General features: G+C 35.3%; 1 protein-coding gene across 5 annotated transcripts in view; it reads right to left on the reverse strand.

Annotated features, from left to right (window-relative positions):
* CNTNAP2 (contactin associated protein 2) overlaps positions 1-12065 on the reverse strand; it is a 1072692-nt gene that overhangs the window by 185059 nt on the left and 875568 nt on the right. For all 5 annotated transcript variants that reach the window (XM_031503926.3, XM_077786381.2, XM_085573411.1 and 2 more), the window contains one exon: positions 8021-8177. In XM_031503926.3, coding sequence (XP_031359786.2) covers positions 8021-8177 — 157 coding nt within the window. The remainder of the gene's footprint in view (positions 1-8020; positions 8178-12065) is intronic.

Consider the following 12065-nt stretch of genomic DNA (forward strand, 5'->3'; position numbering starts at 1 on the left):
ACAGAACATCCCTAAAAGAGAAAGAGTAATCTATATGATCCTAGGTTTGTCTGTATCCGGGACTAGAGCTGTCAGCTCATTAGAAACAAAACACAAGCATTAGAGGCAATTCCAGACAGGAAAGTCCTTCCAAGTCTACATAAAAGCAATATCTTGAAAACTTATGTTCAAGAGGTGCTATGCCCTTTATTGGCCCTTGAATTAAATTTTAAATCACTTATATCAGTCTTATATACACATTTATGGTAGTAAATGCAGAGCATTGAGGAATAAAAGAGTCCTTTTGTGTTTGTAGACAGTCTTGCATAACAAAATCCTGGAATTTGGCTAGAGTCCTGTGGTGGCACTAGGCACAAGTAAAGGACAGTTTGAAAGGCACTACTCAGCGCATTTGTAGCATGACCAAAATTTTCCACTTCAAAATTTTTATCCCTCAAACTTTTAATCTGTTGTTATCAGTAACAAAATCATTCAGTCTTGTGGAAGAAGTAAAAACAAGGAATGAATAATGGACAAACACAAGGTATATATAGTTTTTATAAATAAAAACATAGAAGAGGTTATAAAAATAAGAGAATTGAATTAATTTAAGGAAGATTTCACATTTTTCAGCATGCAAACTATGTTTTAATGTTACATACCAGTTACATTTGATGAGCACAGGTGAGAAACATAGGACAGACAGTAGTCTATTTAATACCCAGTCACTTGACCGTTTTCACTACTGGAGTAGTTTTAATGGCCAAATTGTAACTAGAGGGAATGAACTTCATGCTTCATGGCTTCTGGCTATCTGCTTGTCTGTTGGTGAAAGTTTCAGCTCAAATATATCATTCATAAGGAATAGAAGTACTACCAGCTATATTAAATCTTATATTTCCTAAGATTTGAATGCTTGACTCTCTGTCTTTAGTGTCCCTCTTCATGCAAATTTTTATTCTGTTACATTACTGTCAAAGTGCTAAATTTTGACTGAATGGAAATATATAACATTAGGTGTCAATGTCAGTGTACAAAGGAACTCTGTGAGGTAACTCTAAAAGACCTATAAAAGCCTGTCTCTTCAAGAAAAACAGCCATCTGAAATAGTGCAATTTCTCAGCTAAGTTTCCCTGCCTTCATCAACAAAATTAATTAATTCCTTAAGCATAACTAAAAAAAAGTTTTGATATTTAACTTTTATTTGATTAAGAGATGTAATTACTGCATACAGTTACTAATAGTGTTTTCTTGTCTATCATTTCAAAGATGGCCTTTAAATTCTAAAAAAAAATGTTGAATGAAAGTTTTCAAAGTGCTGTGGCCTAATTCTACAAAGTTTCCTAAATTTATAGGAAATCGTGATTAATCATCTGATAAAGATGTGAAGTAAAACAGTAAAACAGCAAAACAGCAGCATGTCACAAATTTTATTAGATAAATTTCTGGGGTTTTTAAATTATTTTTTGTTTTGTTTTGTTTGGTTGGTTGGTTTTTGGTTTTGGGTTTTTGTTTGTTAGATTTTGTTTTGTGCTTTTTTCTTTGTTGTTTGTTTGTTTCATGTAATAAAAACTACTGTGTTTTCTTATTAAAGACAAGCCTCTATTTTAGCAAAAATGCCTCTTTTGCAAGTTACTGTTTCAATATGAGGTTACCATATATAAATGCTTGATTTTTAATGCAATCTGTCTAGTTTTATTAAAATTATTTGTTTGTATATACATACATATATATACATACATACATACATACATACATACATATATAAATATATAATGTTTTTAGTCATGTGTGTTCTTCAATGGTACTTTTATAGTCCTTCAAGTTCTTTTAGGTATATTCAAATTTCCTCCCTTTTACCTACTTAAGTTTTCTCTACATAATACTAGAAATAGTAATTAAATTTAAACAAAATGCAGCTGCATAGAGCCAACCATAAGTTTTCTGTTTGGTTTTGGTTTTTGTTTTCTTTCCACAGCCTAGACACTTCTGATCAAGTTAACACCTCTTTGGAAACTCCAGTGGCTGCCTAGATGGGAAAGTAATGGAAAAAAATAATACAGAGACATTGTTTGCAGCTTCTAACAAAGGACAGGAGAAGCCATTGTCTTCTACCTATCCAGCTCTCTCTGCACCAGCAGCTCTGTTACTGAGAGCACACAAGGTTAAAGGACAGATGGATTTTCAAAAGTGCCTCAGGGAGTCAGGAACTAAAATTTCTATGATTTCAGTGGTAATTATTACATACTAAACTTAATCATTGATGTCTACCTATAGCTCCAGGAGCCTTTAATAGCCTGTTAAGTGTGGCTACAAATGACCTATCGGTTATTTCCACAGCTTCAGGCTGGCTTTTCAACATCCACCCATATTCCTGTCACTCAAACAACTTGCAATTCTGAGCTGTGTTTAGTCATCTTTTTCCATGACCTGAAACTTTCTTTTGAAGCTCCCTTTGTAGGACAAGAGTTGTGAAGGGAAGAGGGATGCATCCTGCAGAGTGTTCTGTAAAACACCTCACAAAAATAAAGCAATTTGACAGACCCTGGAGAAAGAAACTTTAATATCCAAACTATGAGATTATAAATAAGGTTCCCTACACTGATTTTCTCAATTTTATCTGCAAATTCTGCTTAAAGCCTTTTGATCATCTTTTGGGCCACCAAATAGTTCTTGAAAGATTAGCAACCACATCAGTAGTCAGGAGTAAAGTCCATGGCTGACTTTGTAACCTGAAGTGCATTCACATCAGGAAGCGCTAAATGAAAAAGCTTTTTATGTCACCTTTTCTGAGTAAATCCTTGAACAGCATCATATTATAAGTCTTCTGACTTATTGTGTCTTTGTAATAAAAAGCAAGGACCCTGTGGTGTAGAAACTTTGGCCAATCTGAGTCTTAACTGACCCTAGGCTCAAATGAGAGTAGGAATCAAAATTTCTTTGCAGAGCTTTACATTTGCTACATATTGAGTACAGTGCTCCTATCTCTACAATGACAGTGTTTTTTTTAAAGGAACTGCCTATATTTTAATAATAATAATGTTCTTATTCAAATAAGATTTTTTTCAAAAAGTCTTACGTTTTATCTAAAATTAATAATTTGATTATATTTTGTTTAATATATTTTTTTATTATATATTTTGTTTAATAGCAACCCAGAGAACTTCTTGATACTCATAACAGCTACCTTTATTCTCTTGAGATTGAGGCAATCTAAACGTCAACCACACACACTTTAAAAAATGATCTCTATTAGCAAGCAAATCTAACCTTTCTTATACAACTTGATCAATTTAACTCTGAATTAATTTCATTTTGGACACAAATCATAGATAATTTGGGACTAAGGATCATTTTGGCAGGATTACTCTGGGTGAAGCTCTTCCATCTATGTTTTTGTTTCTTTACCATGATAAAAATGACTTTTTTATAATTACATTGCAGCAACAACATAAGTTTCTAAAGAATCATGTTCTATTTTAGACTATGTGTGCAAATACACATAAATTTGAATTTTGTATCTCATATTCCTTACCAGTATTTACCATTTGGCTTGTTTACCATCCAGGCATGATAATCAACACATTAGGCATGTGCTGAATAGTTCTGCAACTATTTTATTCAGATAGACAATGTGTGATGTGGAATTTTAAAAATCATTAATAGAAAAACCATACAGATGTAGGGTTTACCAAGCCTATGGTATACACTAATCCCTGGGAAAAGCTACATTTTAAGTGAATCCATACTTAACACTGCTGGTTCTTAAAATTACTCACATACTTGATTAAAAAAAAAAATCAAAAATCAAAACAAAATTTTGGAAAAAAAGCATTTCAGGATGCTTAAAGAGCTTTAATTAGTCCCCTGCTCCTGCCATGATGATGCAATCCTTGACTGGTCCCTGAATTTTTATTTATTCTGGAGAGCTTCAGCATTATTCAGTACAGGATGCAGACAATACTAATTTAGTACAACATTGCCTACTCTCCAAATTTACTCTCATGCTTCAATATGTGGATACCATTTTATATCTAACATGTTATTTAAAATCTTTCTATAAAGACCACATCTCCTCATTGGATTTTTTATAGTGCTCATTATTACAGCAGATGATTGCTTCATAAATCTACCTATCTTTGCAGTACCTCATGATGGAGTAGCTGGCATAATTTGCATTCTAGATTGGATGCTGAGGCTGGAAGATGTTAATGTTAAAAACACTCATACTTAGTGTTCCATCTGAGATACATACATGCTTTTTAGGTTTTTTTTTTGTTTTTTTTTTTTTTCTTTCTTTGAATTACTGCATTAGATGCATTCAGAGAGTGATCCCTTATTCTAGTTGCAGCTGTGAATGTTTGGTATTTTCACAAAGTGGACTTCTGGGTTTCCACTAGATACCCAGAAAATTAGGATCACCCTAATGACTGTTCTGTGAAGAAATGGTTTATGAAACTTAAGAAGCATCATGCAGGAATGTGGTTTGAGACACAAGGTTAGAATCCAGATCTCCAGGGAAACATTCTCCCATCTTTGCTATAAAATCATTAATCAATTTTTAATTCCTTTATTAATTTCTAACACAATTTCTAACTTCTACAATAAAAATAGTGGACAATATTCTACTTGTACTACATAATTCTGATCCCGCCTGACCTATTCTTCAGTGGCTCCTCAATTTCCTTTTAAAATCTCTCTCCTGCATCTTGCTCTTCTTCTTCACCTTTCATCCTCACAATTTCTACAGCATCTTCTTTTCCCATTTTAGTTCCTTATCTTTTCTAATATAGTTATTGCTCTGCTACTGCCTTCTCCCCTCTGTAGATTACCCCTGCAAAAAACCCCAAAACAATTTTTCCAACACTGCCTGACCAGGAACAGAACATCACTGTGGGCATACCACAACCAAATGCGGTGCTCCCAGCTGTGGACAAGATTTGCAATTACTGCAAAAGTCCCACCTGAACTCTCTGCCACAGTTTGGTGTTTACTCAGCCCTTCTCTTTTAGGGGATTGTAAATCCTTTTAAAAGAAATTGTGCTGGTGAGCTATGGTGTCAAGATGTGGCAAGCTGCTTTGTTAATATATGAGCTGGGACGCTGAGGCTTGTCTGCTCATCATAAACTCTTACATATTCAGTTGTCCAAACCAGGAGCTGTTTTGCTGTCACCAGAATTGGACACAGGTGTGTTGGAGGCCCCAGCTGAATTTTGCCCTGATGACTGAAGTCATCAATGTCTCCTTTCTTCTGGAGCTCACTTGCTTTTTAGGTATTGATGAACCTGGCTAGATAAAATTCCTAAGTAGGACTCCTCAAAATAACTCCCAAATCCAAAATATATGACTATGGAAAAGACTAGATTCTGCCAAAACCAAACTGAAAAAAATGAATCTTGGACAAAATGTCCTTAAAGTCTATAATATAGCTTTAATTTCTTCCTGTGATTTACACACACCACAGATTAAAATATAGTATCCAGTGGTATAATTGCTTTTCATAAAATGTCCTGCAATGAATAGTAGTTGTTCTGAAAAACATCTGATACTAATGTAAAAAAATATTGTATGTAATAATGTATTGTATGAAGTTCTGAGTAAACAGTTGTAGATCTTTTATGATAATAAGCCTATTTTAGATCTAAATCTAATAACCATATGAATCTGTTTATTAGTAGAATCCACATAATCTCAGTGTATATAGGGGGTGCAGAGGTTACAGAAAGATTAATGAGTGAATGCTGCTTATTAAATTATCATCTGTGACTCTTGGGGAATCTTCAAGAAGAAGTCAAAATCCAGTGCCATTTTCCCCATACATTTCTCTTGTAAAAGGAAAACAGTCAACATATGGTACAGAGCCTTGTTATTCATGGATATGCATCCAGTGCCTCAGGCAATGAAAACTGTAAGTGCTCCTAATTCTACCATTATTGTAATTATTATCACAATATCTTCCTTTTATTGCTACCATTTTGACACAGAACCAAACCTACATCTCTCCTGCCACACTGCTCTAGTGCCTATGATTGAGTTGGAGTCATCTGACTTTATATTCTTCATTCTCTCTATATAATTATATTTCTGAAGTTTGGCAGCATGTGTGATTATCCTGTCTCTAAAACTGAATCCTCTATATCTGCAGTGTTCTGCAGATCATCCCATATCATAGCTAACATCTTACTATCCTAACAATGTCAAAGCTTAGGGTAGCAATGTCTCTAGCAATATTTGATTTTCTACATCCTAATCTACAATTTTTGCAGGGCCTGGAAGGTTTCCTTTATTAGTCTATTTTTGTTTTTTTCATACTTCATTCTTGGAGATCACACCAATCAGGGTCCTGCTGCTATCTGGAAGGATTTTCATAAGCTGGAGAAGTGGGCTCACAGAAATGTCATGACATTCAACAGTGAAGAGTGTAAAGCCTTGCACCTGGGGGAAACAGTCCCATGCACCAGGATATGCTGGGAGCCATCCAGCTGGGAAGTAACTTGGCAAAAAACACTAAAAATTCCGGTAGATGCCAAGGTAAATATGAGCCAGCAATGTGCACTTGAGGCCAAGCAGCTAATGGTATCCTGGGGTGCCTTAGGCAAAGTTTTGAGAGCAGGTCAAGGGAGGCCATCCTTCTCCCTGCTCAACACTAGTGAGGCCACATTTGGAGTGTTGGGTCCAGTTCAGTGGTCCCCAGTGCAAGAGAGAGATGGAATTACTGAATGGAGTCCAATGAAGGGCCACTAAGATGATAGAGGGATTGGGGCATCTCTCCTATGAAAAGAAGCAGAGGCAGCTGGGGCTGCTTAGCTGGGAGAAGAGAAGGTTGAGAGGGATGTCATCAGTGTCCATAAATACCTAACAGGGTGCAAAGCAGATGGAGTCAGATTCTTTCCAACAGTGCCCTGTCCCAGCACCAGAGACAATATGCACAGGGAAGCTGCATAGTCCATCCTTGGATTAATTAAAAAACTCTCCAGAAAAAGTACTGGGCAACAGTTTATAGCTGATGCTGCATAAACAGATGGGTTGAACTAGAGGAACTCTGAGGTCCCTTTCATACGCTGCTATTCTGTGATTCGGTGATTCTTCCTACTCTCTCTTTTTTTTTCTTTTTAGTCTCTGACATATCACTACAGTTCTGTACCTCTACATTCATTAATAGCTGTAGAATGTCTCAATTAACCTCAAATGGTTTATGAGCCAGTATTGATTCAATTACCCATAGATTGCTATTAATGGGAGAAATGTTCATAAAAGTATGGTTTCAATATGCCACTGAACATTGCATATCATGTAAAATATAATCCTGCCTGTCATGAGAAAGAAGACACAAATAATTAAGGCCCACAAAGTGTTGTAAACCAGAGAGGGTCTCACTTGAAATGATGATGAGCTTTATGCAGTCTGTTCATGTTTATGGGGAATATCAGATATGCAAGTTTATCTCTTTTTTCTGCCTTAATTAATTAAATTATTTCATGCAAAGTCTGGTAACTTCCTCCAAAATACAGAGCCTCATTCCATAATACACGTCTAGTTCTAAACATATTTTTTCCTCATGAAAGAGAGATAATGAGAGTTGGAGGTACTAGATGAGTGATTTCAATACATATCACACACATTCAAGTGTTGCAGAAACAACACTTTAAAGAGGAGAAATTCTGGGGAAAAAACCATGAAGTTGCAGGGATAAAATTAATTCTGTATTGCAGTATAACTGAATCTGATGGAGACAAAGTTGCATGGGTAACCAAAATGCTGGGCTTTCTTATGAGGACATGCCTTTGCAATTTTAGCCTTATTTTCTATAGCTCAGTGGGCTGGAATTCATAAATACAGTCCTTATATTTAACCATCAGAGACACCATGAGTAAAATGGAAATCCAGGCATGGGTCGACACTGCAGGAGGGATCACAAAGTTTGCCTTTTTTCTTTGGTAAGAAAGGAAATGTAGAAAAAAGATATATTCAAAGTCATGGCAGTGTTGTAAAAGTTAGGAGATTGGGTCATTCTCATCTTGCCTTGTTGCAAAGCACTCACCATTGCTTATAATCAGCATCACAGTTGCAGTAGTACTTGGGATCAGTACAGTTGCGTTCGATGCCACAGGCACATTTTTGAATGCCAGGTCCTGATCCGCCCCAGTAGTAGTGCTTCTCATTGGCTTTTCCAACCCACCAGGTATATGGATTCCCTTCTGCAAGGAATGAAAATGCAAGGTTATGATGCAGCAAAGAGGTAGAGCTCTATAATGCATTAACTGAACTCAGATGTTTAATATGCCAGTGCTAAGAACACATAACAGGAGCCATCCCACACTGCTGGCAAACAAAATAATTCACTGTTGCTAAAGGTATCCAAAGGACCTTGCCAGGTAAGCAGAACACATTTTCTTTCCTTGTATTCACTCAATTTATAATGACTGAAATGGTTTTTTTTAAATCTTATATGCTTTTTGTTTAGCTGTTTAATTGTACTCTGAATATTGAGAATATGTGGACAGATCCCATAATTATTTTCAATTAATTTCAAACTCACATATTAAGCTATCAGATGGATTGTTTCAATATTTGACCTTGAATGCTGCGCAGGAAAATGTGCTTTATTTATTTATTTATTTTTTATTTATTTATTTATTTATTTATTTTCTAAACAACAACTTTTAATTGAAAGTTAAAATTCTGTCATCACCAGAAAACAAACATGTTCATCATGCTCTCACCAGCTGGTTTTAAACAAAGCACAAAATCATTTTATCAAACTCCAAAATCATCTTAACAATTTTAAAAAAAAGCATTATGTTTTTTTATGTAATGCTTTAGCAGAGGTGTTCTGAACTTTGATGTAACCGTACATCTTTGCATTAGGTCTGCAACTGGATATTTTCATATACTCCTCTGAGATTATTTATAATCCTTTTGGCCCATCTAAGATATAATGTACAAACACATAAATAAATAAATAAACCATCTCTGCTCTAATTTCTAATTTGGAAAAAATGCCCTTACTGGAAAATAATTTATATCCTTTGGTTTAGGAAGAGACTCAGATATGAACTTAACTTCAAATAAAATGAATAACTTCATCAGTATCAATGTAAGTAGTAATTTTTGACATTGAAAAGTAATGACTGAGATCAGCCTATAAACATATTTTTTTAAATGTCTCTTTTCCCTCATCTAATCTGTTGCTGGCAATTTTATATTAAATGAAATTAATCTATGAAATAGATTTTGCCAATAAAATCCTACATAATATATATTCTACTTTCATAATTTGCAGTTTGCACATCTCACACATTCCCCCAAAACTACAGGCAGAATCCTTAAAATAGCCATTTCACAATTAGATTTGATCATCTAGACCATAAAGCTACTTATTCCAGACAGAAGTTGAAAGTAATTCGCACCAAACTCTCAAGAAAATTAAATTCTGGAGATGAAGAGAACAATCAGATATCTACACAAGTTTAAAGAGGACCAAATCCTGAAAATGCTCAGCTCTCTGGAAATACTTTTTCCAATTTATTTGAATTATCATCATATAAAATAACAAAAATATAGTAATGTGAAGAATTCGTGGTGGCTGAAGGTTTTATTAGGTGTTGCTGACCTGCACTGTGTGACCATTCAGCTCTAGTGCTAATGCAATGGGTGTGGTAATAATGTGACTTTATTCTAGATTCTGAATTAGTCATTTTAGCTTCTGTGACTCAATTATCACAGAACAAAGTGCTGCATGTTAAAAGAATGTGCCATGCGAATGCTGCAGCTGCATTCCAAACCTGCAATGCAATCTAGCAATTCAGAGAGTATGTAGCCCTGAGTACAAAAGATTATTTAAAAAACATTTAAGGGTAAATGTTATCTTTCTACAGAAAATGACAGAATTGCTTTCATTAATACAGGATTCAGCTACAGAATTAATGATATCTGAAACTCCTATTTTATGGGGTTTTATAATCTCATCTTTGAAGTTAGTTTTTATGCTGTGGCACCAATGCTGATGTTTTGACTGTTGCTCAAAATTCTCTTTGTTTACATCCTTTCTGTCAAGTGAAGGATTGCATGATTCAGTCAGCAAGTAATTTACTGGGAAGCAAGACTGCTAATTAAAGCACTAGGAGAAAAAAGATTACTTTTAATTGTCAAAAAGCAGATCAAAAATCCAGAAATAGGTAGAATGATTAAAGCAGATGAAAGTGATGGCAGAATTACAGACTACAGTGATTGCTCTCATGGACCACTATGACAGGCAGAAATGGGGCATATTTGAACTCATTTAAATGACAATTGATGTACAGTTTTAAACCATGAGTGTATTCTGGTATATACAGAGCTGTTTTTCACATCTATTGTTTTTATTGTGTTTAGTGTGGTTTTATATATACTAAGCCCCGTGCTTCTTCATTCTGAAGAAAAGACCTACCCTCAGGCTTAGGAGCACAAACTTAGGAAGAAACTAATATGCATGTTTAAAATTTCCAAAAGGTCAAGAACATAATATACAATTTTAAGGGTTTTGCATTCAGGACGTATGCTGCTAAACATCCCCACAACCAATAATCACAGCACTGCCTTGTGAACACCACCCAGCACTGATTGCCTGGTGTACTGTGCTAAGGCTTGTAACAGAGGAGATTTTGGTAGGCAGCTCTCATTAGGTGGGATCCATGAAGTGGGACAAAACCCCAGGCACAGGAATGTGTCACACCAGACCATCCTACACCACAGTGGCCAGACAAGAGGTTCTGGAGTTCCTTTACAGTTAATAACAATATTATAGTTAATAATTACAGCTCTGGTTAATAAAAGGTGTGGAGACACAGTTATGTCCCATCTGTTCTGTGTCAGTCAAATCAAATGAGATTTTCAGTCTTCCTGCTTTGTGTCAGCCAAGAAAAGGATGAGCAACGTTTTGTCTAAAGTTCATATGCTTCAAACTGGGAATGTTATGCAGTCATGTTGCAGATACATCTATGACTGAGCATAACAAAGAGTAAAACCCTGCAAATGGAGAGATTAAAAAAACAATAGACAAGAAAAGCTAGAAGGGAGGAGGATGTATTATATAGGAAAAAATATTAGAAAGAGGATCACTGTTTCTCTCTCACACTTCACTCTCTTTTATATCTCTAGAGTCTCCTTTTGAGGATGGAAATCTTTCTGCCCAGAAGCCCTTTGCTTTTTTTTTTTTTTTTTTCCTGCTTGGTAAGGTTTTGGAAAAGGGTAATCCAAGTAGATTACTGCAGTCCAGTGTGAAGATTGATCATTAATGGATGTAATTTTAAGTATCAGACTATTTTACCAAAAGTTATTATTTTGCTAAGCTATCAAAAATGTTGGTCTAATGGAATCAAGAGTATATAAATTCAGTTTAAAAACCAAAAGCAGTTTTTGAATGTATTGCAAAAGAGAAGTGATACAAGAAGATATTTCTTCTGTTTTTTTAAAGTATCTTTTCTTAACTTATATATAAATTTTGAGTCATGGGAAGCTTTGTAGTTGTTCTCTGAGTTGTTGACTGAGTGCTTTTTCCCCCCCAACCCCCCCCCCCCAAGCTTTTGTGGACAAATAGCATAATGAGAAGATGGAGGAGGAAAAAGACTGCCTGCAAAGGGGTTTTGATTAGAATAAAGTCTTGATGCAGAACTCCTGTCTGGGTATAACCCAGCTCTCCTTTGAGGGATGCTGTGGGAAGTGTTGAAGTCTGTGTGTGCTGAATTATGACCAGGATGCCTTTCCATGTCTGTTCTTGAAGAGAAACCCCTTGCAAGCTTTTGTGTGCTCAGTGACTTAGCAGAAAAATAATGATAGTATCAGAATAAGGTGTGGATACCAAGAAAATGGATAAAGATACCAAATTTTTAAGAGATCATGTGGCCTCACAGAAAGAATAGTCTTCTAAGGACAAAATGGCCAATATGATTTTATTGGGGTATGTAGACGTATGAGCATGGCTATAACATCCGACTCAAATCATATTTGTAGTGATTTGAATCTCCCTGTCTCACACACACACAGAGAGACAGAAGTCTTTAACATTTACGTGTAATGCATCTAACAGTGGTTGCAATGTCTTTGCA

This window comes from Lonchura striata, chromosome 2, assembly GCF_050655825.1.
Source record: "Lonchura striata isolate lonStrDom1 chromosome 2, ASM5065582v1, whole genome shotgun sequence".
NCBI lineage: Eukaryota > Metazoa > Chordata > Aves > Passeriformes > Estrildidae > Lonchura > Lonchura striata.